The sequence below is a fragment of the Apiospora aurea genome (assembly GCF_038362705.1).
Source record: "Apiospora aurea strain CBS 24483 chromosome Unknown utg000002l_segment0_segment0, whole genome shotgun sequence".
Lineage (NCBI taxonomy): Eukaryota > Fungi > Ascomycota > Sordariomycetes > Amphisphaeriales > Apiosporaceae > Apiospora > Apiospora aurea.
In genome coordinates, this window is record NW_027117389.1 from 2,140,541 (window position 1) to 2,165,054 (window position 24,514).

The following is a 24,514-nucleotide window of genomic DNA, read 5'->3' on the forward strand; positions in this document are numbered from 1 at the left end:
GCTTGCACGAGATTCCTGCCGGTGACGCAGCGCAGGTCTGTTTCTCGTGTCGAAGGTCGTCGTCAATAATCGTGAGCCTCTCAAGTAAGTACACAAGTAACAACCAACAACCTGGCCTGTCCCGTCTTGGCCCAGCGTCCTAAGCCCAACTCCAGACGGCCCCGACGGAACGCTGTGAGCGATTGAAACGGAGTGGACCCATACTCCGTTTCCACGCTTCAACCCCATTGGCCATTGAGATGTGCACCGTAATGGCGCCCTAAGCCGATGCGGTAGGCGGACACGATAAAAAGACCGATACCAATGGCAGAAAAAAGTTCAGAGCGATGCAGTCCATTTGAACTTTTTGGTGGGGTCGCAGCTTTGCTCAATTCTCTGCCGACAGATCTGGTGGTTGCAGACAGTAAGAAGCAACACAATCCAGTCGGGAATATCAATCTCCCACTTCTTCACTCGTTGCACTGTCACAAGTTGCCGCGCTTTCTGTGCTTCCAAGAAGATTTAACTGTTTAGTCCGAAACACCCTCGTTGTTCGCTTTGCGCCATGGGTCGGATCAAGAAGAAGGGCCAGTCCGGTGCGGCCAAGAACTACATCACGAGAAACCAGGCAGTTAGGAAACTCCAGATCAGTCTTCCTGACTTCCGAAGGCTGTGTATTTGGCGAGGAATCTTCCCCCGAGAACCCAACAACCGCAAGAAGGCCAACAAGAGTTCTACTGCCTCCACCACCTTCTACTACGCCAAGGACATCCAATATCTCCTGCACGAGCCGCTCCTTCAGAAGTTCCGAGACCAGAAGGCTCTGGAGAAGAAGATTTCTAAAGCTCTGGGAAGAGGCGACGTCACCGATGCGGCAAGACTTGAGCGCAATGCCGCTCGCCCAGAGAAGACGGGCAGGCCACCGTACACTCTCGACCATCTTGTTCGCGAACGATATCCGACCTTCGTTGACGCATTGAGAGACCTGGACGATGCTCTTTCCATGCTGTTCTTGTTTGCCAACCTGCCCTCCACCCCGGCGGTTCCCGCCAAGATGATCGCTCGCTGCGAGCGCCTTTGCCTCGAGTTCCAGCACTACTTGATCGTCTCACAAAGCCTGCGCAAATCATTCTTGTCCATCAAGGGTATCTACTACCAGGCCACCATCCAAGGTGTTGACATCCTGTGGCTGGTGCCTTACAAGTTCAACCAAAGGGTTGTTGGCGACATCGACTTCCGTATCATGGGCACTTTCGTGCAATTCTACATGACCCTGCTCAAGTTCATCAACTTCAAGCTCTACAGCTCAATTGGCTTAGTTTACCCGCCCAAGTTCGACCAGAACAGAGACGAGTCTGCCGCCGAGCTGGGTGCCTTCACGCTTGAAGGCAACGCAGCCAAGGCTCTTGCTGACGCCTCGGCTCAACCCATGATCACTGAGGGTGAATCTGAGAAGTCTACAGACCCCAAGACCCAAGCTGCGGTGAACAAGCTCATCAAACAAATGAAGGATACTGGAGTCGATGGCCAGCAGGATGTGGCTACAACGAGCACCGACGCCGAGGACGCTGCCATTGACAAGTTCGAACCTGCTGCCCCCGGTGGTGACGTACTGCCGCAACCAGTGCATTCCAGCGGTGATCCTGGACAACTTTTCGCAAACTGCACTTTCTTCTTGTCTCGTGAGACCCCGAGACAGCCTTTGGAGTTCATCTTGAAGGCATTTGGCTGCAAACGTGTGGGCTGGGATGCCGTGCTGGGAGATGGAGCATACACTACAAACCCCGAAGACCCTGCTATCACTCATCAGATCGTGGATCGACCGATCGTCCAAGCCGCCCAGGATTCTGGTGATAACCAAACTGCGCAGAAACTAGGCCCGAACCAGCGCATGCCTGGTCGTATCTACGTGCAACCTCAGTGGGTATGGGATAGTGTTAACGACGAAGAGTTGAAGCGACCCGACCTTTACGCACCTGGTGCGCAATTACCTCCACATCTGAGTCCGTTTGTACAAAGCACCCATGGTGGTTATGACCCTACGATACCCCTGGAGGATCAGGAGCCAGAGGAGGAAGCCTTGCAGGATAGCGACGAAGAGCTCGAGTCGGACGAGGACGAAGAAGAAGAGGACGAAGACGAGAAGGCCGATGGCGATTTGGCTCTCAAGGCCATCAAGGGAGCAGCAGCCGATGGCATGGATGTTGCCGGGTCTGACGATGATGACGAGGATGAAGAGGGCGGCGAAGGCGACACGACATTTGGTGGCTTTTCAGAGGGCGAGGACGCAGAGGCTGATGATGCCGAAGCTGAGGAGGAAGACCCCGAGCTTCAATACCAGCGGGAGCTTATTGCTGAGATGACTGGCCAACCCGTCGCTCAGAAGCCTGCACTGAACTCGAAGGCCAAGGCTAAGGCAGATGCCCGGAAGAAGCTTCTGGCCCAGGCCAAGGAGGAAGCAGAGGACATTGAACGAGCGAAGGGTATGCTCAGCAAGAAGAAGCGCAAGTTGCATGACCAGATGATGTACACCAATAACAAGAAGAGCGCCGAAGACCAGAAGCTGAGGGAGAAGCGAAGGAAATTGGAGAAGCAAAAGGCTAGACAGGCGCCGGCATAGTTGAGGAGTTAAACAAGGGACTATAAGAGGAGTTTCATGTCATTTTATTCATATTTGCACGGCTTAATCCGGCGTCTCAATGAACGGCTTGAGAGCAACTTTCCTGCATCGGCAAGCCGGACGTTGTTCTAGTTTCATTCTCGTTAAGCGAAGTCATCGCCATCAGCCGGTTTCTCTTAAGTTTCAACATTCTTTATAGCCATTGTGAATCAAGATCGGTGTCAATGTAGATCAGCAAATTATTAGATGGGGAGTTGGGGTTTCCAGAGGCACAGCACAAGCACTCGACCGCATTGATTTGCTACTCGCTATTGACACCCTGGCCTGGCGGAGTGGCACACACATAGTATTAATAATATAGGCTATCATTGGCCCCTGAACTATGGTTGGCTCTCTTTCTGGAAAACGCCCCAGTTGAATGCAACCTTTCAGCATTCGAAGGAACACCACGAAAGCTTTCTTGATATGGACCCAAGTCGGCAGGAGCATATACGCTACTAACCTTGGATGGGTGTCAGCGGCTGTGGACATACAATGTGGTTTACCAAGATGCAGAACAGTTTCGATAAAAGGAGCGAAGACGGATCTGTCGACCACGGATTGGTCGAAGACGACGACATTGGCTCTGTCACTCGGCCCACAACAAGTCGAGGGACAGCTCCTTTGGCGAGCATGCCCCTCTTGTCCCGCGGTCCGCTGCTCCCCTCGCCGCCCTTGCCGGCAACTACACATCCTCTTCAAGCATCTGCGGATGCCGGCCAGTCCAGCTTCAGAATGCCAGAAGAACTGATACGGATTCCTTCCGGCGCTTCCGTACAGACCCATGACTCTATGTTGGAGGCAACAGGGAGGACGTACCAGTCTTTCCGAGAGGGCCGATATTTCCTCCCCAATGACCCCGTGAGCGCGCGCGCACACACACACACACATACGTCGTGATTGGAAGTAATTTGGAGGTCCCACTACTCACCACAATATTACAGGCAGAGCAAGACCGACTGGATCTCCAACATGCCTCTTTCGAGCTCGTATTGGAGGGCAGGCTCGGTCTGGCGCCTGTACACAACCCCAAATTCGTGATAGACGTAGCGACGGGGACAGGCATATGGGCTAATGATTATGGTATTCTCCACCCTCCCCCTTCAATACACAGACTCGTACCCTCGTGAGAAGGGGCAGGACTGACGCTCATGTGTGCATGTGTATCTCGCAGCCCGGCAACATCCGGATACTCATGTCGTCGGGACAGATCTGAGCCTGATTCAGCCAGCCAATTCGCCACCTAACTGCGAGTTCATAAAGGACGACTCGGAAGACGAATGCGTCTTCCCACAATACAAGTTCGATTATGTCCATCTGAGAGTGGTATGCATGCCCGACTACACTACCTGCGCAAGCGACAAAAGAGGAGACTCACCCACGTGTTGACCTAGGTATACACATGCTTCAACGACCCTCGCAAAGTCATGAAACACGCGTTAGATAACCTAAAGGAAGGAGGTTGGATCGAGTACATGGACTTCGAGCTCGAGCTCACGTCCAATACGCAATCGGTGGAGGGTGAGTACTGACAAGACAAGACACGGCGAACAACGCAGAAAACAATCATCCTTGACTGATACGATGTTTCCATCTAGGCTCGGCGGTGGGGAATTGGGCAAGTCATGCGATCAGGGGCGCTGCTGCACAAGGCCGGGACATCAATGTAGCACGGCATTACAAGGACTGGCTCGTAGAAGCCGGGTGTAAGTACTAAACACACAACGCGTTCCCTCTTCTTGCTCTCTTCACATCCAAGGAAAATCACTAAAATAACAATGCCTTCCCCAGTCGTTGATGTTGGCGAGTGGAAGTTCGAGATGCCGCTCGGCACCTGGCCAAGGGACCCTCGCCAGAGGCTGATTGGCGACTACACGCGGACTAACGCGTACGAAGGGGCCCGGGGCATCGGCCTGAAAATGATAGCAGGCCTAGGACTGCCTCTGGAGGAGACTGAGAAGATCATCGAGGATGCTAAGCACGAGATCAAGACTAACATCAACAATTACGAGGCTTACTTTCCGGGGTAAGTGCGAAACGCCAGGGATTTGGATACAGTAGATGAATCTTGCCACTAACAAAGCACATGTTAGATATGTCGTGTATGGACGGAAGCCACAACAGTCGGAAACGAATACATGAGGCGTTGCCTAGGTCACCGTTGCGATGGACATCAGTGGATGATGACCTGGAGTGGACTGACATATTGAGAATGAAGCGCCATGACCAAGGCTTTGTTGCAGGACATGGAGCGGCGGGGGCACAAGCTGCCTGCATTGAAGAGAATACAATCCATCGTTCCTGAGCGATAAGTACGGAAGAGGAATAAAACACTGGGAGAAGTATGCCAGGTCTGTACAAGAGTTCTGTCATCCCCGTGGTATTGAAGTGTTCGAGGAGGGGAAGGATGGCCGACTGCCTCTGGAAGCCCTTACCAACGGCGGAATACACGATTGCACCTTTCATGCTCCGAACGAATAGCTTATACGCATATTAATATATATATAAACCACTTTATTTCAGGCATTATTCTAGAGTATATCCTATATGCTTGGGAGTAGTAAATAAGGTATGTCCACTCTATGCCTGTAAATTAGCTGTATTAGCTTTAGTGGGCCCAACCTAATCCTCCCATCCTGCACTTTTGTTGCTCAAAAACGGCTTCCAACCGTAACAGACGGAATTCCAGAGAAAAAAACTCCCAGCCATCAGCCATCCCATCAGAGAATGAAGTTGTAGGCCAGGAGGATGCGCCTGAGCTCCGATTTGCGACTGCAATTGCCTTTTCCAATACATCACTAGACGGCACTATGGCATCGGCTTCTTCTGACGAGTATGAACCGTCATCTGACGAGGATGGCCACAACCGCCCAAATCGCTGGCATGGGCCATCTTCCACTTGGCTGGATATGACCAGCCAAGAGATCGCCACCTCGGTTGCGCTGGAAGATATCCGGAACCGTGATCTCGCCGTGCATTTGTACAATGCCTTTGCCCTCAAGCGTGAGGATGCTGCAAGCCGTGCGCCGATACCCGAGCTGGTAAGTTCTTCAGTGGTTGGGATAGGAGATGGATGCTGTTTTACAGTTGGTCAAATCTGGCTGACATGAGAGGGTGCACACAGGATATCAATGCTCAGACAGGCGAGGCCATTCGAGCTGGCCAGCAGTGGAAACCCCACGGCAATTGGTCCGCGTGGCCTATGCCCGCGGCCACTGTGCCCCCGACGACTTCATGAAGCGGCCTGAAGATCGGGACGACGGCTTCACGATCAGGCGCCCCGTCACTGGCGCCGAGAGTGCCGCAAGTTTTGCCCTGGAGGAAGCTGTGTCAGCCACGGCGCTGAGGTTCGCCAAGGAGAAGTTCCAGGCAAGGCCATGGGAAGAGGATGACATGATCCTGACCGCACCCGACGATACGGACGGGAAGGAGGAGGGTCATGAGGCTCTGGATGAGTCGGATTCCAACGGAGCTTCGAGATCGCGGCCGGGGTCGAGGGCTTCGTTGCTAAAGAAGGAAGAACAGCTTGACTCCGACCTCGACAGCGCGTCAGATGGAAGCTCGGGCTCCGTGCCTCGTGGGCCGCACTACTTTAAGCCTGTTGTGTCCGCAGACGATGCACTGTCCTACGACCTGCTCCGACCCTCGACCAGGCGCATATTATCCAAGCTCGATGCCACTCTAACGGTCCTACACAAATCCAGGAGCGCATCAGTTCACTATGCATCGGAGTCTGAGTCGGACAGCTCAATCGCATCTGATGCAACAGCTAAGAGCTCGCAACAGGGCAAAAGAGTACGTGGCAGACCTGCAAGATCAGCCCTCGCCATGAGAGTGAAAAGGGCCCAGTCAAAAGAGGTCGATCCAGCGTCCAGCCAGACCGAGGATCCTGGAACCATGTCTCGTGGAGAGGACAGGGAGGATGAAACCATGTCCAAGAAGACAAGAGGCAGACCTAAAAAAACAATACCCTCGAATCCCTGGAGAGACAGACAAGCAATACGCAATCCGCGTAGCGAGGTTGCGGAAAGAGCCCAGGCCAGTATTCAGCGATGACTCGGAGACTGGCGTTGAACCGCAGAGCGATGCGTCCGAACTCAAATCCAAACGGAAACCGACCGCCGGGCGCAAAGCCTCGGCATCGCGCGACCCATCCTCTGACCGGTCCGGCACGGGTAGGAAGAAAAGGAGGCGGCATAATCTGCGCGACTGGAGAGACGTGCTGGGCGCTGCGGCCGTCGCGGGCTTTTCCCAGCCCGCCCTTGACCGTGCCGCGAGGCGATGTGCCGACCTATTCGACCAAGGTTTCGAACTACGAACCATGGAAGAGGATCCGGCATTGCCTGACAAGCTGTTGCAATACGCACCAGGGATGCCCTTACCCAACATGACTCAACTCCTTCACCAGGAATCCGAGAACGAGGAAATAGTGGAGGATGGGCGCCGCCGCGGACGATCCTCCAGCGTAGTTTCCGAAGGCTCGAGGGCACCTTCACGCAACGCATCGCAAAACCGGGAGCGTAGCGGGTCCGTGTCTTCCACGGGGGCTGGTCACCAATTCTTCTGCACGGTCGAGGGCTGCCCCAGGAGCACCCAAGGCTTCTCGCGGAACGCCAATCTGCTGCGGCACCTGAGGCAAGTCCACAGCCTCCGCAACGACGGCATCAAGCCCATGGATGTCGACAGCGAAGATGAGATGATGGGAGGTGTACATGTGGATGGCTTCCTGAAGCCCATCAAGGCGCGGAGGGGCTGGCGCGGCGAGGCGAACCGTACTGCTGCCACGGCTCCGCCCGAGAAGAAAAGGAGAGGGCGGCCGAGGAAACACGGCGGCGGGCCTAAGAGTAGTGAATTGGTACAGTCGGATAGTAGTATGGATTGATAGTAGCCATGTCATGGTTCGACTTATGACGACAGCACGAGGTCGTCTCTTGATATGAAGCCTTTTATCTAGCTGGCGCCCACATATGACCTATACTGTTTGTTTACTTTACATTCTGCTTTACCGCAAACTGTCTCTCCACCTCCTCTGCGAGCTGCTCAATAGTATCGAACCGCCACTCGTGCGCCGTGCGGCCCTTGAACTCTTCCTCCTCATCCCCGTGAATGTCATCTCTTCCGCCGCCGCTCTGCGTGCCCCTGGAAATCCACACGCTCCGCCGCCCCAGTTGCTTCGCCGGCACGTGGTCGATCGAGATACTATGCGCCACATGCAGCACAGCTTGTACAGCCCCCGCCCCGCCCGCGCCAGCCTCTGGAGCCCCGGCACGCTGTCCGGGAACGCGTCCCAGGTCCCCGGCGCGTTCCCAAAGGGCTCCGCGGCCCCGTCCGACAGCGTGGTAATGCCGAGCTCCGACGCCAGGGCGCTGGCGCACTCGACCAGGAGCTCGTTATAAAGCAGGTCCGGCTGCGCCCGCTCCCGCCCCGACACCAGCTCCGCGAACCGCTGCAGCGCCAGCACCGGTGCTCGGTCCCCCTCCGCCTCCTCCCCTTGTTTGCGGTACGGGTGCATTGGCGGCAGCTGCGAGGTGATGGCGTACAGCGGGGCGGAGAAGCCGCGCTCCCAGTCTATCAGGGTGCCGTAGCAGCCAAGCGGGCATGCTGTTACACTCGGTTCCCCTCATTCACGTACCGGCACCTGTCAACATCAAATATATTGAACCAATTGAACAGAGCAGATGGATGAATAAAACATCAATGGTATTTGTAAAGCATGTATATACTGTGGACCCGCAAATGTCAGGGGGTATCAAGCATACTGGCTATCCCTATCGACACGAAAAGGCATCCCGCCACCAAACGTATCAACAGCACGTATTCCCCGTGTCAAGACTTCATACACTCCAACACGCCAAACACCTTACAGTATAAGAAAAGCTATGTACAGCTCCTGGTAAACCCTATCGAAACGCTGCCTGATTCAGCTCAGACTCTTTTTTCTCTCTCTCGAGACACCGGCCTGTCGACCGTGCCAGCAACAACTTCTCTGTGCTCCGTCTAGTTCAGCCGGGGGCTCTTTCTCCTAGAAACGCTCTGGGCGAAGATCTCCCCAGCCCTGCCTGCGGAGCCAGAGCCCACAACTGTCATAGGAGGTGGGACGTTCTCGCGGCCGTCGATGGCGGCTATGCTTCTTTTGGTGCCTTTGCCACCCATGGAGCGGGTAGTCCGGCTTTTCTTAAAAAGCGGCATTTCAATGTCCGCGTCCAACGTATCGTTTACGACCGAACCGGGCCCAATAGCCACACTGTACCCTTGGATGCTGCTAGCTGTGCTGGCTCGGGGGTTGTAAGCCGAAGCCGTGGTAGAGTTGACGTTTGGGTGGATCTCACGTAGGCTCATGGACAATGGGTTGCGGTCTTGCAAGGGGGCGATCTGGTCATCTGAGGATTCTCGACGCGATGGGGAAAGCTTCTCGCTAAGGGCCAGGTCCGCATCAGCGAAGACACCACTCGGAGGATTGGCCGGTTGGTTAGGCGATGGCGCCCCATGGAGCTCGGCAATCAGCTCGTCATGGTCCTTGGTTTGCGGGAGGTCTTTCGGGTACTCGTAGGCCATCTTCTTGGGTGTCTCGCCTGTAGGGTTGTATTCTTGCAGTATAGTGCCACTGATGTCTTCACGCAACTCGGACAACGGCTGGCAGAGGTTCTCCTCCAGGGGCTCGAGGGCATCCTTGGCTGCATCCGTGGCGGAGTCCATCTCGGATTCCAATTCCTGCACACGAGAAAACGTGCCCTTGAAGTGTGCGCCGATGTTGCTATACGATTCCTCGACCGTCTCGGATAGGCTTTGTAGCGATTCGCCGTGTTGACTGTGATGCTCCGAGTTCTGTAGCTTCGCACGTGTGACGAAGTCGTCAAGTGATGTCATCTGCTCGTCCAGGTCCGTCTTCTGCTCATCCACCACACGAACAGTCTGGGCATGGACTGACTTGGTCGTGGCCTGGATGGCGGTGCTGTACTTGTTCGCAGCCTGGGGGCTTGTCAGTACATACCTTCCACGGAGAAGGACAAAATCACTTACGTTCCAATCATCTTGCAGTCTCGTCTTCATCGTATCTCGCGACTTGGCCACGTTGCTCAAAAGCTGCCCTTCCTTTTCATTCCAGCCATCCATGGCCTGCGAATAATTCGAGACACTGCCTTCAAAATCGCTGTTGGCTTCACGTACGCTCTGCTGAATCGAGGCCGCCCTGTTGGCCAGCCTGGACTCCTGAAGTTCGGCTTGAGAGTTAATGAGCCTAGTAATCTGCAGTAGTAGATTTTGCCTTTCTTCGGCAGCTTGGCGCCTCTCCTCGCTGATAACTTCATGAATCTTGCTGGAAATAGACTGATTTGAGAGGACAATTGTCTCACTGGCTTCCTCAAGCTGCGTTCGGAGACTATCCGACTCCTTCTTCTGCGACGTGATGTGCTTCAGCAAATCCTCAAATATCGACTTGAAGTCCTTTCCGAGAGACGCGTACGATGTATGCAGCTGGTTGTGGAAGGCGCCCAGCTCACTGAGGACATCCTGAGCGATCTTCTCGGCAGCTCCAGCAATGGTCTGAAGGCTCTCGCCAACTCTCTCCTTGATGTGATCACGGACTTCTTGGATCTCTTCAAGGACTTGGTCCATTTCCTCCTTCGACCTCTCTTTTCGCTCCGTAAGCTCCTTCTTCGAATTGGCGAAGAGCTCCAGATTTGACTCGAGGAAGCTCTGTGTGGAGGACAGCTTCTGCAGTTCGGATTGTACAAATGATTGCATCCTTTCGGAGATATTCGAGATATGCTGCTCCTGCTCGCCACGGAACTCTTCCACCCGACTCTCGACCAGCGACGTGACATCAGACACTTGCTCCTGAGCTGTACCCCAGTTGTTTCGATTCAAGGCCTGAAGGTCTGACTTTCGTTTGTTCTTGGCATGCAAGCCGCTAACATGATTGACAGTCTTCTGAAGGGTCGAAATCAGTTTGCCACCGACCGCCCGCATCTCTTCTTCTGTCTTTTCGTGCGCCTTGCGAATGTGATTCTCTTCCGCAAGGGACTTACGCGTCGCTTCCAAGACCAATTCAGTCTGGTCAAGCACACCCTGCGTGTCATCGAGTTGAGACCTTGTCGCATCGTGGTCTTGCTTCAACCCCATGAAATTGGATGTCAACGAGAAGAGTTCCTGGATCTTGTTGCGTAGGTTCGATTCTAGGGTTTCGATCTTGGCGCCTTGTTCCTCGGTTTGAATCCGCCTCGACTCGCTTTCAACCGTCATCTCCTCGTAAGCCTCATTTGACAGATATACACCATTTCTCTGCCTCGTGGTGATCAATTCGCCCTTCAAGCGCTCGATCTCGTAAGCAAACTCCTTTAGTAGAGTCTTCTTATTGATCATCTGGTTGGCCTGAGGCTTGTTGCGAATGTTTTTGGCCCTGAAAGCATAGTCAAGTGTTGATATGGTTTCCTCCAAGTTGGTTCTGGCAGGAGATATCGTGGCAATAATGCAGGTCTTTGTGCGCCCTCCAAGCGAATCTTGCAGCAGGCGTGTGAGTTTGGATTCTCGGTAGGGGATATGTGAGTTGCGGTCGGTTAGAGCGTTGATCACTCTACCGAGTGTGAGTAAACTCTTGTTGATCAAGCCAGCCTCGGCCGCTCGCTTGTTCTCGGCACCTGATCTTCCGATATTTTCACTGCCAGCAAGATCCACCAAGTTCAGCTTGCCAGCACTGACATAGTCTTCTCCGTCTTCTCCAGTCCTCTTGATGCAAGCAGTGATTGTGAACACGGTGTGACTGCGACTACTCAGATCGTTGCACTTTGTTGCCGCAACTTGTCGTTTCAAACTCCCTTCCTGGAGGAGTTTGATACCATCTGCTGCTGACTTGATGTGCGACTCTTCCATTCCCTGTACGACCGTTGTGGCGTGGCCTTTTCGCGATGTATCGTCGTAGATCTTGAGTTTTATGTTCTCTTCTTTGGTGATGAGATCGCGCAGCTCCTCGTTGTAGAGTTCGATAAAGGAGCACTTGACAATACTATCGGTCTCCTCCAGCTGTTTGAAGAGTGAATGTAGTACTCGGGGTATGATACCGGCTTGATCGGCTAGCATGCCGAAGGTGGTCGTCATGTCACCAGACATGGTGTACGTTTTGCCGGTTCCAGTTTGGCCGTAGGCGAAAATGGTGCAGTTATACCCTCCAAGCATCTGAGCAGGTATGTCAGCCGTGATTCTTCCCTGGGCAGGTTGCCTTGTTTACTTACTTCCTCCAGAATGGGCTTGACAACATCGTCGTAAACTAACGCTTGGTCGGCTGCTTGCGAGAAAACGCGATCGAAGTTGTATGACTTGTTGCTAAGGGCATTTGGCCCCATGGAGAGTTCCACGATATTCCCTTTGCGGCCTTGGGTCTCGACAACGACGGCGCTGTTCTCCTGGACTTCGCGCTCGTTGCGACCCCGGCAGCGCACCACAACATTGATGTTTGTCTCTTCACCGATAGCCTCAATCTCGAACTCGCGGTCCTTGCGCTTGCCGCTTGGGGTAGAGGCTACGGACGCGGACAGGGCGGGCGAGGGCGCGGCAGTGCGATCTATGCGGGAGGCGGAAGCATTGTGCTGCACTGGGTGTCGTAATGCGGACGTTCGGTTATTAACTGGCCTCGTGGCGTCGCGTGTGCCATTGTTAGCTGGCCTCGCGCTGGCGCGCCCGGCAGCACCAATCCGCGTGGGAGCGGCCGAGGAGGGCCTCTCGCTCCGCGTGGAGCGGCTATTCATGGTGACAACAGAGGTAAGACGATGTTGGCTGAGTGAGTAGGTTGTGGGTGGTTGAAGAGATTGAGTGATACTAAGCAAATCCCCAAAAACACTCGCGCGCACGCAGCTACTGTCGCCAATTGCAACAGGACTATTGGGAATCGCGAACAAGATTTGACAAAGTAGAATTAGGGAAGGGTGACGTCTGCACGGATGTTTTGGCTGAAAATGTAAGGTTGAGCGGCAAACCCGTCAATTAATCTGCAAGCAATGGTCGGGGCGGCTTTGTCGTCCCACTGCATAATCCCTCTCCTCCCCACTTGGGAAGTCGCGATCCGGGCTCCCCACAACTGCCAGTTCATAACATAAACTCGCGATTGCTGTAGCAATTATCGGTGCAGGGGTGCGGGCTTGGCATTCACTCAGGGTGCTTATCGGGGAAGGTGGGGTGGGCGCTGCCTCACTCAGCTCCCCCGACAGTAGGGAGAGTTGCACAAGCCTGACGCCTCACGGGCGGCTTAAGGCTCAAGGCTTAAGGCTTACAATACAGGCATGTACAGCTTGAACCTTGAGCAATCAACGCTCATTGAATGGCCATCGGGATGGCATGCGCGCGCCTGGTGACCCCTCTTCTGCTACCCCCCGTTTCCCCATTCCCCTTGCAGGAACAGGAAGCTCCCATTTTCCATTGCCCATTTCCCATTTCCAGCAAGCCAACCGACAGCTGCGACTGGCCCGTGACACCCCCCAAAGAACCCCCAGGACCCCCATAGCTCCTCCGGCCGCGGCAGTGCGATACGTCAAATGACGATGTTGTCCGGCGCCTGGCATGCCGCTCACCCCCTTATGTAAACCAGTCATCCCCAACTCTCAATAGTTTGCTCTGCCTGTACTTATTCAAGCCAGCTGCTTGCTGGTTTCCTGCTGCAAACAAGGTATGACTCTGCATAAGGCTTTATCAGTCTGATTTCCGTTGATTCCTCAAGCTACTAGGTCACCAGAGCTTCCCAGACTCTAGGATGCACCCACAGTGTCCCGTCACGTAATCTCCATCCTGGCCTTCACCTCAACACTGTTGTATAAGCCTCGATTCCGCCTGTTTAGCTTGCCGCCGTATTAAGCCATCATTCCTGCAACTGTAATCAACCACGACCTTGTCTGACCACCGACCTGGAGCCCAGTTCAATACAGTGCTGGCCCTTCGTTGCTGCTGCTATGTCGGCGGCCATCTTCACTGCGACGCTTCACCCGGGCGTTGCGTTGGGGTTCCTGGGTGAGCTCTGCCTCCATCGATATAAGGAAGCCTATAGCTAACATTCCAAAAAGTGCTCGGCGCTTCACTTCATGACATTCTGACTCGCCTGAAAGCCGAACCGCAGCGCTTTCCGAAGCTGGACCTAGTCTACTCGCCGACGCAACCCGTGACCGAGCCCGTAATCCTGACGTTGCCTGCGAACGGTATCCGACTACGCTTTGATGGTCCCGAACAGCGCCTGAGGCTCATTGAAGTCATCGATTTCACCAAGAACCGCATCACATATGGGCAGTCCGAGAAAGAGCTTGTGAAGCCGCCGCCTCTGCCCGGTCAGGGTATATCGTCCCCCAAACTGGGTGCCGAGTCATCGTCGGGTCCGGGCTTCAGGACCATCTATCACCGCTTGATGGGCCCTACATATGCCGGAGAATACATCCCACCTGCCGAGGGCGACATGAATGGAGTTGGGACGTACGTCTTGTCGTACCCCGGTGTTGCGTTTAGTTTCCCGCTGCCCGAGGACATGTACTCTCCGGATAAGGACGTCGTAGCACTCCTGTCATCTTCTGCCAGCCAGACAGCCATTTCCATGGCCATATTCAACGGAAAGTCCTGGGCCGAAGCCCGCGAGACGTTGTGGACTGATGTACTCCCGACCATCAAGTCGGCTTTCGTGTTCAGCAAGAGCAAGGATGTGGTTCCCGATGAGATATCTCTAGTGAAGATCCACGGTGCTGGTCGATTGCAATTCTACAAGAAATGGACCAACTCGTCCGTGTGGGTGATACTCGGAGATACGACACCGCAGGAGTTGGTGGCAGAGTTAGGCCCCCCTGATGCCATATACCGCAAGAACGACCAGCGCATGTACATCCATAAGACCCGCGCAGCGAGCCACAGCCGGTCAAGGTCGAACGGTAGCAACTACAAGCGACCCGACGACCTTACAGACACCGACCAGTCTTCGGCCCAGATGACAGGCTCTGATGACTCGGAGGATGAAGCCATCGAAGAAGAGTTTGTCGGAAATGTCTCTGGAGAATGCTTTTTTAATTACTTCTATTTGGGCTTTGATATACTGGTCTCCCCTCCGGTATTGCCTTCACGACCGCCGCCATCTCGGGCATCAGCGGCGAACGGGGATGTACTACCCGGGGAAAGACCCATCAAAACAGACATGCCATATCGACTTGTGGCTACAAAGCTTGTGCTTCACTCCAACGTACCCGGGTCTTATCCTTTCAACAGGCATCGCCGTTGCCGATGGGAGATTCCTTACCTGTCCTCGGAAACCGAGCCAGTTGCCAATTCAGAAACCGTATTCAACGATCTCGAAGAGCGGCTACGGGAGGAATGGAAGACCACATTTACCTCGGAATCCGAAGCCAACCAGCGGCAGCGCGGTATGGTTCTCAACCGCGGTTGGGGAGATAGTCCGGGAAGCAGCTGCGAGTTCTTGGGTGGTTGGGAAGACAGCACAGGCGGTATGGCTGCTAAGAAGTTTGATGGTAGCGAGGATTCTACAACTACCTTGTATGGATTTCCTGGTCTGGTGTTTGAAGTGCTCAAGAATGGTTACGTTAGTGCGGTAACTGTGTTCTGAAGCTCGTTTGGCTTTTCACGGTGTTGGGGAGTTTGTGGGCATGCATGGGTTGTTGCTGCAGGTATATAGTGGCCTGCACGGCAATAAGGGTTACAAAGGGGACTCTAGAAATTGTTGATGCGTACGTCACGCCTAGACCAGCAGCCAAGATTAGATTCGATGGTTAAACCATACTGATTTGCCATTTTGCGAAGGTATGGACTCTCGACGTGATAGATGAAGTGTTTCGGTCCGCATACGTGCATATCAACGAAGACCATAACCCCACAGTTTACTGTCAATCGCTGCTAATATTACATTACTAGCTATTCCGGATATCACGACGATTGTTTGTACTTGAAGTATTGCATATAACATTTTAGGCTTTATAAGGGGGCATCTGGCTCCAGAGTTCGCAGCAACGCGCCTACCAAATGCAAGCTACCTGTAACAAGCACTATCGTCTTCTCCATCGTGTCTTTTTGAGCTGGATCGTTCTTCCTTACCTCGAAAACCGCATCCGCAACATTGTCGCAGGCCACCACCTGGCTGTTTGGCGACAGTCGGCTCAAGGCTTGTGCCCCAGCATTTTGGACCGATACATCCCTCTCGGCCTCGTCGGTTGACCGCGGATGTAGCTCGTTGCGAGTAAAGACTGCCTTGTCGAAGATGGCCGTCGTGTCTGGCGACGAGGCGCTTTGTTGGATACCGGAGTACAGGTCCTCCAACAACTTGGCGGCATCTCGCTCCTGCTGGTTGAACAGCAGGACGTGCCGGGTGTTCGCTGCGGTACTGCGCTTGGAAGCGAACCAGCGCGCCACTTCTCGCAGACTCTCGGCCGTGTGCGCGCCGTCTATGAGCCAGGTGACGTTGTCTTCTTGTCTCGTTTCGCATCGGCCCCTGAGTCGGGCTTTTCGTAGACCCTCCACAAACTCCTCGGGGATGGAGCTGAAGTCGAGTACTGCCGTTGAGATGTCGTTCTTGTTGTTTTCCTGTTCCTGTTTCGCAGGGACCCGGAGGTGCTCGCGCGCCGCGGACACAGCGAGCGCCTGGTTGTACTTTTGGAAGTCCCCCTCCAGCCCCCCGACCTCGTCGGCCCGGACGCCGCCCCAGGCCTCAACGACCTCGTCCGGCACCTCGACCAGCTCGGCGCCACGCTCCGCAGCCCTCTGACGCAAGACCTCCATCGTCTTCGCCGCCTCCTGCCCCTCCCCACCCGGGAGCCTCCGCGTAAAGCACCGCCGCCCCGCCTTGGCCACGCCGATCTTGTGCCACGCGATCTCGGGCAGGGTGCCGCCCAGCATGCCGACGTGGTCGATGCCCAGCTGCGTCACGACGCTCGCCGTGACCGCCTCGGCGGGCAGCACGTTGGTCGAGTCGTACTCGCCGCCGATGCCGCACTCGACGACGGCGCTGCGCACGCCCTCGCGCAGGAACGCGTGCAAGGCCAGGATGGTCAGGAAGCGGAAGTAGAAGGGCTTGGTCGCGGGGCCCTGCAGCTCTGCCTCCCGGAGCCGATCGTTCTCCTCGGCCCTCGCGCTCTTGGCGGCGGCGGCGGCGGCGCTGGTGGGGGTGTGCCAGTCGCCCGTCTTGCGGCCGAGCTCCGCCCGCGCCGCTTCCGTGAAGGCGTCCCAGACTTCGAAGAAGTAGCGCGCGAACAGATCTGGCGCCAGAGGATGGCCGTCGATCATGATGCGCTCGCGCACCGAGACCAGGTGCGGGCTCGTGTATGTGCCTACTTTGCCGGCAGCTGTGGCGTTGCTCACGAGGATCGAGGTCAGGAATGCGCAGACGGATCCTTTTCCCTTGGTACCCGCAACATGAATGCACTTGAGCTGGGCGAGGTCGCTCTGCGAGAGACCGGCGCGGTCGAGCCAGGCGAGCATCTCTGGGATGGCGAGAGCATTGAGGTCTTGGGGCTTGCCGCTGCTCTGCGACGGCGATGGAGGTAGTAATGGAGCGGAGAAGAGAGATGTTACTGCTTTGTTGGATTGCAGGGAGGAGAGGAGTGAGAGCGCAGACTCGTAAGTGCGTGCCATGGTTGGCGAAGAAGAGTGCCGCCTGGTCAGGAGTAAACCCCGTGTAAGTGACAGGCTACTAGCTGTTATGGAAAGTCTTGTGGTCTTCTGGTTGGTGAAAGCAGCAAAGAGGCCAGTAGATGGAGCCTTGCCCATTATCAAACTCAGGTCTCATATCCTCCAAGGCATCTTTTTGGGGCTGCTGCAATTGTTCGTCTTCTCAATTGGCCATTCTACCAGGGTCTTCCGTGTTCGGCGAGTTGCGGAGTACGTGATGCTGTTGAGGGTCTTTGTTCTGGTGGATGGATCCTTTCGCGAGTCAGATTGCTATTCAAGATTTGGACAGGTGTTTGCCAGCTGGCAAATATCTCCAGGTGCAGGTTGATGATTACTTTGAACTTCTTCACCCCTTTTTGGTGGCAGTTTTACGAGCCTCTGGAGAATACTTTTAATAGACTTGGTCATATGAGTCTGACGATGGTATTCCACGTGCAAGTCAATATCTTATAACCGATGGCGGTAAGCTGCATAGTAATGGCAACGATGCCCCAAGACGTATAGAGTCGTTGACCTCTGGAGTTGTAGGGGCAACTGTTCAAGACTACACTTGCTATTCATAGTTGTACATGCCCTTGATCAAGTTGCGTGGGTGAAGTCTAACTTAGACGCATCCGACATGGAACAACGCTTCTTGCCTCCCCAGACATGCAACATGTTGCCGTAGACATTCGGAATCGAAGGACAGTCAAACGGACAAGTTTTCACTTTGTAGATGTTTCAGGCGGCTTGCTTAGTGATCGTGGCAGCAATCTCCTCCCAGACCCCGCGTACTCTGGGCGACTTGTTGTGCTGCACATTGAACTTCCCCACAGCCCGGAAGTTGTACCACTTGCGCGTGGCGTTCTCCGCCGTCGTGTCGCGGACGTAGTTGACGATGCCGAGCCGCTGGTTCGCGGGGCGCAGCTCCGACAACTTGACCTTGCTGACCCGCGGCTTCGCGATGGCGCTCATGGTAGTGATATCCAGCTCCGTCGTCTGCGCCTGCGCGGGCAACCGCTTGACGAAACTGCGGAGGGTCTCCTCAGATACCCGGGCGAAGGGCGGCAGCCGGAGATGCATAAAGGAGACGAAGGGCGACGTCAGGTAGCCCACGATGAGCAAGGGCCCGACGGCCGCGGCCACGGCTGTAGAACCAGCTGTGTTAGCATCTTGCGGAGTCAAGAGTCCGATGGGAAGCCGATTCTCTTACTTCGCAGGGTGGTGTCACCCCATCCAGTTTTCTCTATATAGGTGGGCGTCACTACGAAGCCGAAGAAGGCGAAGACGAAGATTGTCGACAGCTTCAGGCATGCAAGAAACGTGACCCGGCCAGTCCCAGCATGATATATACAGAGCCGCTCCGGGTACACTATATATCGTTTAGCCAATGAGCTGGTGGGTTCAGTCCATTTGAAAAGTAGGAGGGCTTACTGTATTTTCGTTCAGGTGCTGCCTTCAATCCATTCGCCGCCGGTTTTGTTGGAGTGGTGGACGCAAGCCTACGACATAATATTTGGCTGGGACTACGCGGCGACACAAAACGGGGCGCAATTGAGGCACGACACAGCCGGAGACCCATGGGCCTCAACTGAACATTTCTCGGCGCTGTTGTGAAAAGCATGATGCCAATTATGTGGAATACGCTGTCATCGTCAAGTCTTATTGAGAGATGCGACGAGGCAGGCAGGTCGAAGTTCTGAGTTTTACCGGGTTGCTGGCCTTAGCGCAACCGCTCATAACCACCTGCAGCGTCAGAATACCACGTGTAGTTGAGACAGACACTGCCCAGCAGTGATACATCGCAATCAATTCGCTTATGACTCCATGAATATTTTCCGTAGATAAAATGGGCGTATTATTGTTCATCAATCAGTCGAGGTGGTCATTGACTTCCTGTGCCCAGAACTCTTCCAGCATAACTGCCTAATCAATCAATTAAACGACGTTCTTGGTCAAGAACTCGGTCCACTGCTCCTTGGTCCAGCTTGAACTGATGTCATTCGCGACAAGCCCATCATATACCACAGTAGGCGAGACGTGGATGCTCACCAACCTCGCCATCTTGATCAGGACCTTGAGGTCGTTCGTGACCTGGTTGCCGGAGTTAAGCGACCCGTCCGGGCCGGGCTTGTCGCTGATCTCGAGCAGCTCGTAGACCTTGGCCTCGTCGACGCCGACGCCGGCCGCGACCTTGGCGAGGCGCTTGTAGGTCTGGTTGCGGGACTCGTTGACGACGCTGACGTCGAAGAAGTCCTTTTGCTGCTGGAAGAGGGCGTCGCTGAAGGCCCAGAACTTCTCGGGCGCCACCCTGAGGACCGCGACGGCCGCCTCGTGCGTCAGCGTCGACGACGGGTGCCACGGCTGCACCTGGTGCCGGAAGATGATCTCGAGCCCCGCCGACCACTCGGCGCTTCCCTGCACCAGCGGCACCACCGTGTGGTACAGCGTGTTGAACTGCTTCGCGCTGAAGGGGCAGACGTAGTCCAGGTAGACCTCGAGCGTGTGCATGCTGGAGCTAAGGCCCGGGGCGGCCTCGCCCGAAGCCGGGGCTCGGAAGCGTAGCTTGTGGGTGGCGTATTTGGGAGGGACAGCCATGATTTCGAGATGATGCCTTTAAGCGCTGCGTGCTGTGAGGTTTGTTTTCGTTGTTATTGTCGGCCAACAGGTAGAGAGAGCAATGTTCTGAATAATGTTACAAGAGAGAAGGGATCTTGTCCATCTCCTTCCTCGTTCTTATCCCACCTGATCTGCAGGGTATGACGCGATTACTGATTAACCTCACACTCCGGTGGCGCCGTGGCGGGGTAGGAATGCAAGATGCCATCCCATGCCACAATACTTACCTCATTGACGCATCTCGACATTTTCACATGCCGCTCCAATCCATGGGACAAAATAAGACCACTTCAAACATTGGGCAATATTGTTAGTGTCGGTTAGGTAGTAAGGTATAGCAATAGCAGCTATTTCCAAATTATGCACTGGGTATCCGAGGGCAGTCAAGTCTCTCGAGTTCGAGGACTCACCGACTTACACGCTTACAGGATATCCGGATCATTGTATCTCTCGCTCCCGCTTCCTGCAAGATACCAGCCACGAGCATGTTGCTCCATACCTGGGCGCATCTCAACGCGGTTGTGTCGCACCAACGTTGATTGACGTCGGCCCCGCCACGCAGCAGTCTCCGGACCAGTTGGATCTGGGCGCGATACTTGGCTCGGTGCGTGCGGGGACTCGGAGGAGGGCATCTGCAGCAGGCCACCAACGCCGAAAGTGTCTTCCGGGCGTCGGCCCCAAGATCCAGCAGCCGGAGGGCCAATTCAAAGTCCATCTGTTCACAGGCGGCATCAAGAACTTCGGCGGGCTTGAGCGGCCTGGCGGGCTTGGGCGACCCGGCCTGCTGGTCGGCCTGCTGGACCGGATCGACACCGAGTTCCGTTAACCATTCGACAGGCCCCAGGAGCCATGTCCAGTTGCGGCGGTGAAGAGCATAGTGCAGCGGAGTCTGTCCGGCCGCATCCCGGCCGCACACGTTTGTACAGAAACCCTCGCGCCAAAGCATCTTCGTCATGTCCCATGCTCCGTTTGCACAGGCCATATGCAGAACATTGTTCTGCGAAGCCGGCGTCAAATCGGGATCCACCAACTCCTCGGACAGTATTAATGGTTTGTTGGCGTCAGCACCGCGCGAGAACAGATGTCGCACGACCTTCTCGAGCCCCAAGCTGATTGCCAGGCCGACTGGTGCGGCCATCGCGATATCCAGTTGCATGGCACACCAGAATCCGTATTCGAGCATACCAGTGATCCGTTGCTCCGTTTCTGTAGAGCGACCATGGACACAAACACCGGCTTCCAAGAGGGCATCGATCGTATCGTAGTTCTGGCAGACCACAGCATGATGTAGGGGCCAATCCACGTTCGATATTAACCTTGATCATTCGGGAAGTGCATCACATGTCTCGGGAGGGAACGTAGACAACTCCACGAAGAGCCGCATACTCATCCACCAGCCGAAACACTGGAATAGGGGAAAAGAAATGCCAAAAGCCATACCTGATACAAGCACCCCATAATCTCAGTGTTCTGGTCATCATCAGAAGACCGCAAAAGAGTCCAATTTGCGCCCAGCAGTGGAGAATCTGGCATAAACCTCACGATGTCTACTTCAAAGCGTGTTTTGTCCAGCTTGCGATACAATATAGGATCTGAGATGGCGTGGAAACGACGGTTGAGCAAGGTGTATGGTAATATGTTGTGTGGTTGATCATACTGATCACCCACAAGCGTGAGTATCAGCTCATTTGGAAGATCAGTAGTGCCCACCATAATAATGAAAGTGCTTGTAAGCTGTATCACCAGATAAGTCTCAGGGGCGATGATCCTTCTAGAATACGACGTGATCGATGGGGGAAAGACTAAGACGACCAATGGGTGGTTGCCTCGGGTACTTAAGCAGCCGATCGCTTTCAGAGGCTGTGAAAACAGCTAGGAGAGTCAGGAGGCATGAGTGAATTATCAGCACGAGCTTAACCCAAAGAAAGAAGACGGCTAGGGTTTCCCCTTCCTCGTTTTCTCTGAGATGGTCGAAGAAGGTTCATTGCCACGATGGTTACAGGAATCTATAGGCATCATCAACAACCTATATACTGCGCTCAGGGAGATATTGATTTCCGTTGTATTGGAGACATCTAGACTGTGTTTTTGGCAATAATGCCCCTCGCAAAATCGCCAAAGCTTATGTGTTGGTCGAGATCGACTTCGTCTTCTAGGTTTGGCTGGGTGAAGACAGCCAGGGTGTTTCGAGCAACGCCCTTGCTGTATGCTCCGCGCACCGAGTGCTCCACGGCCTTGAACTTGCCGCGCGTGATCCTCTCGAGCGCCTCTCCGGTCTGAAAGGCGATACAGTCTCTGGGGATCTTGACTTGTACGGGCTCGCCCTTTCGATTTTTGATCCACAACCCAGCTTGCGGATCTGGCGACTGTGTGAGTTCGTCCAGGATTGGTAATCTGTCTGGGACGTCTCCACCGAGATCCGGGACTTTGGCGTTGACTTTCAGCTCGTCTATGAACATGGCGGAAGTCAAGCCGGTCAAGCAGCCGTGGTCTTTGTGGACCGAGCACCAGTTATCTTCCTCATCGCCTCGCTTCATGATCTCTTCCGTCATCGGGTAGTAATGCAGGAGACGCGCCTTGGTCGTGGAGGAAGACTGCACAACCTTTTCCAGGTAGGACTTGGGATACTCCGGGATCTCCTTCTCGGCAAACTTGTCGCAAGCTCTGGCCACGAGCACGGCCGTGTCGATGATGAGACGGCACATCTGCTCCATCGTCGGCCTGAAACCCGGGAGCGTCTCGTTCGGCGGCCAGGAGTTGGGCGCCAGATACTCGGGGAAGTCCTTCAGAGTGAAGCGCTCCGTGGGCGTGGCAGCCTCCCGGTTGGGCTCGACATAGAAGGCGCAGTTTGCGTAGAACGACCCCTTAAGGTCATCTGCTCCACCATTCTTCAACTGCTCACGCCCGAGCGACCACCCAACAAGATACTTGGCAGCCTCGTTCGTGAACTTCTCTATAAAGAAAGCTCGGTAAGTAGTTGTTCCGACGGCAAACCGAGCAAGTGTTTTTGTTCATACCAAAGTCGGGTTCGCTCAGGTTGCCCATGTACGAAGCATAGGACAGGAGTTGGTGCCTCAAGCCAGCGAACTCTTGGGGCACGTCCTTCACTACCAAGATCCCCAGGGACTCGGGACCGAATGCTTCTTGCAGAGTCTCGAATGAGATATCTCCTGTTATCGTGTGAGTACAATCCACTAAAGGCACGATTCCCCAAGTACATCGGGCCTTTTACCATTCTTAAGGTCCTTTAAGGAGACGACGACTGGCTGTGCTGTTGCCATAGTGAAGCGCGTTCTATTTCAATGAATCTACTGAACTTGCAATGGAAACTGGAAAAGTAATTCAAGTCTGATCGGAACCAGAACCGGCATGCAGAGCTTCGGAGTCAAATAAATCTGTAGCGAGTGCCCTTTAAGCGTCTCGTGAATGTCCACAGGAAACCGTCGGCGTTTGAGCCCCGATATGTAGGCGCTCCAAGTAAGGTTACATCCGAAGGAGGAGCAGGCATCTTCCGGGACCTGGGGAAAGCACTAGTAGTAACACCACACAGGACGGGGACTTGTTGCTACCCTGGAGTGCCTACCTGATTGTATTAGGTCATCAGAAGACTGCTAAACTGACGTCCAGGCCCCACTACTTACTGGCAGCTGGAGTCGCTTAACCTAGCTGCCAGCAACCGTTAGTTAGCACCTTCCTTACTTGCATCTACTTACTACACCATTCAACGCCCTGGTTGTAATCGCCGCAAGTTGACGTCTTTCGCCATGGTAAAGCCATTATCCTTCAAGGGCGACAAGAAGCCCAAGAAGCGGAAGAGAACAGAAGCCGAATCATCGAATGCCGAGGCTGGACCAAGCGAACGCGCCGTTGTAAAAACCGAGGAAGATGCAGGCGACGATGACAGCTGGGTTTCTGCCGAAGCTGTAGGCGATCTTGTTGGACCGGTCATGTTGGTGCTCCCGACTGATCCCCCGACCTGTTTGGCATGCGACGCGAATGGTACGGTATTCACGGATCCTATCGTGAACATCATCGACGGAAACCCAACGACGTCGGAACCTCATGACGTGCGTCAGGTCTGGATCGCCAACAAGATTGCCGGCACCGAACAGTTCCGATTCAAGGGCCGATATAAAAAGTAAGTAGTGTCCTAACTTGAAACCAATGCTGGCCTTCAAATGGCTAACGAGAAAAAAACAATCAGGTATCTTAGCTGCGACAAGTACGGCATTCTCAGCGCGACCTCGGAGGCTGTCTCGCCACTCGAGACCTGGAACGCAATTCCCACGAGCGACACGCCAGGAACTTTCCAGCTGCAAACACTCCGCGAAACCTTCCTCACGGTCAAAGAAGCAACCAAGGCCAATGCTGCCCCCGAAGTTCGTGGCGACGCTACTGACATCACTTTTGACACAACGCTGCGGGTCCGCATGCAGGCGCGCTTCAAGCCCAAGTTAAAGGCTACGAAAGAGGAAAAGGCGCGGGAGAAGATCAGCCGCAAGGAGCTCGAAGAGGCTGTGGGCAGGCGACTTGAGGAAGAGGAAGTTAGAACTCTCAAGCGGGCGCGACGGGAAGGCGACTACCACGAACAACTGCTTATGCTCAAGGTCAAGAGCAAGCATGACAAATTTGGCTGAGGTGCCTGCA

At 54.6% G+C, this 24,514-nt stretch overlaps 12 protein-coding genes across 12 annotated transcripts; 5 read left to right on the top strand and 7 right to left on the bottom strand.

Annotated features, from left to right (window-relative positions):
* Nucleotides 1-544: 544 nt before the first annotated feature.
* PG986_003049 (pescadillo) lies at nt 545-2,599 on the top strand (the record flags this gene model as incomplete). Its single annotated transcript, XM_066839271.1, has 1 exon — nt 545-2,599. One exon carries the CDS (start codon nt 545-547, stop codon nt 2,597-2,599), a length of 2,055 nt encoding a protein of 684 aa, XP_066704335.1.
* A 549-nt stretch (nt 2,600-3,148) lies between these two features.
* Nucleotides 3,149-5,119, top strand: PG986_003050 (uncharacterized protein; the record flags this gene model as incomplete). Its single annotated transcript, XM_066839272.1, has 7 exons — nt 3,149-3,499; nt 3,583-3,721; nt 3,813-3,964; nt 4,033-4,159; nt 4,237-4,344; nt 4,430-4,664; nt 4,990-5,119. The coding sequence occupies 7 exons, from the start codon at nt 3,149-3,151 to the stop codon at nt 5,117-5,119; spliced, it is 1,242 nt and encodes a 413-aa protein (XP_066704336.1).
* A 329-nt stretch (nt 5,120-5,448) lies between these two features.
* Nucleotides 5,449-7,520, top strand: PG986_003051 (uncharacterized protein; the record flags this gene model as incomplete). Its single annotated transcript, XM_066839273.1, has 3 exons — nt 5,449-5,679; nt 5,750-6,650; nt 6,682-7,520. 3 exons carry the CDS (start codon nt 5,449-5,451, stop codon nt 7,518-7,520), a joined length of 1,971 nt encoding a protein of 656 aa, XP_066704337.1.
* A 103-nt stretch (nt 7,521-7,623) lies between these two features.
* On the bottom strand, nt 7,624-8,286 carry PG986_003052 (HAD-like protein; the record flags this gene model as incomplete). Its single annotated transcript, XM_066839274.1, has 3 exons — nt 7,624-7,767; nt 7,839-8,206; nt 8,271-8,286. The coding sequence occupies 3 exons, from the start codon at nt 8,284-8,286 to the stop codon at nt 7,624-7,626; spliced, it is 528 nt and encodes a 175-aa protein (XP_066704338.1).
* A 349-nt stretch (nt 8,287-8,635) lies between these two features.
* Nucleotides 8,636-12,378, bottom strand: PG986_003053 (uncharacterized protein; the record flags this gene model as incomplete). The annotated part of the gene is made up of 3 exons (XM_066839275.1): nt 8,636-9,607; nt 9,659-11,809; nt 11,866-12,378. 3 exons carry the CDS (start codon nt 12,376-12,378, stop codon nt 8,636-8,638), a joined length of 3,636 nt encoding a protein of 1,211 aa, XP_066704339.1.
* A 1,194-nt stretch (nt 12,379-13,572) lies between these two features.
* Nucleotides 13,573-15,215, top strand: PG986_003054 (UPF0187 protein; the record flags this gene model as incomplete). Its single annotated transcript, XM_066839276.1, has 2 exons — nt 13,573-13,630; nt 13,684-15,215. The coding sequence occupies 2 exons, from the start codon at nt 13,573-13,575 to the stop codon at nt 15,213-15,215; spliced, it is 1,590 nt and encodes a 529-aa protein (XP_066704340.1).
* A 365-nt stretch (nt 15,216-15,580) lies between these two features.
* On the bottom strand, nt 15,581-17,233 carry PG986_003055 (uncharacterized protein; the record flags this gene model as incomplete). Its single annotated transcript, XM_066839277.1, has 1 exon — nt 15,581-17,233. The coding sequence occupies one exon, from the start codon at nt 17,231-17,233 to the stop codon at nt 15,581-15,583; it is 1,653 nt and encodes a 550-aa protein (XP_066704341.1).
* A 756-nt stretch (nt 17,234-17,989) lies between these two features.
* On the bottom strand, nt 17,990-18,872 carry PG986_003056 (uncharacterized protein; the record flags this gene model as incomplete). Its single annotated transcript, XM_066839278.1, has 3 exons — nt 17,990-18,396; nt 18,462-18,620; nt 18,683-18,872. The coding sequence occupies 3 exons, from the start codon at nt 18,870-18,872 to the stop codon at nt 17,990-17,992; spliced, it is 756 nt and encodes a 251-aa protein (XP_066704342.1).
* A 314-nt stretch (nt 18,873-19,186) lies between these two features.
* On the bottom strand, nt 19,187-19,846 carry PG986_003057 (thioredoxin-like protein; the record flags this gene model as incomplete). The annotated part of the gene is made up of 1 exon (XM_066839279.1): nt 19,187-19,846. One exon carries the CDS (start codon nt 19,844-19,846, stop codon nt 19,187-19,189), a length of 660 nt encoding a protein of 219 aa, XP_066704343.1.
* Nucleotides 19,847-19,984: 138 nt separating this feature from the next.
* On the bottom strand, nt 19,985-21,005 carry PG986_003058 (uncharacterized protein; the record flags this gene model as incomplete). The annotated part of the gene is made up of 2 exons (XM_066839280.1): nt 19,985-19,998; nt 20,294-21,005. The coding sequence occupies 2 exons, from the start codon at nt 21,003-21,005 to the stop codon at nt 19,985-19,987; spliced, it is 726 nt and encodes a 241-aa protein (XP_066704344.1).
* A 937-nt stretch (nt 21,006-21,942) lies between these two features.
* Nucleotides 21,943-23,148, bottom strand: PG986_003059 (uncharacterized protein; the record flags this gene model as incomplete). The annotated part of the gene is made up of 3 exons (XM_066839281.1): nt 21,943-22,820; nt 22,885-23,037; nt 23,100-23,148. 3 exons carry the CDS (start codon nt 23,146-23,148, stop codon nt 21,943-21,945), a joined length of 1,080 nt encoding a protein of 359 aa, XP_066704345.1.
* A 483-nt stretch (nt 23,149-23,631) lies between these two features.
* Nucleotides 23,632-24,504, top strand: PG986_003060 (uncharacterized protein; the record flags this gene model as incomplete). Its single annotated transcript, XM_066839282.1, has 2 exons — nt 23,632-24,005; nt 24,072-24,504. 2 exons carry the CDS (start codon nt 23,632-23,634, stop codon nt 24,502-24,504), a joined length of 807 nt encoding a protein of 268 aa, XP_066704346.1.
* Between the last annotated feature and the right edge of the window lie 10 nt (nt 24,505-24,514).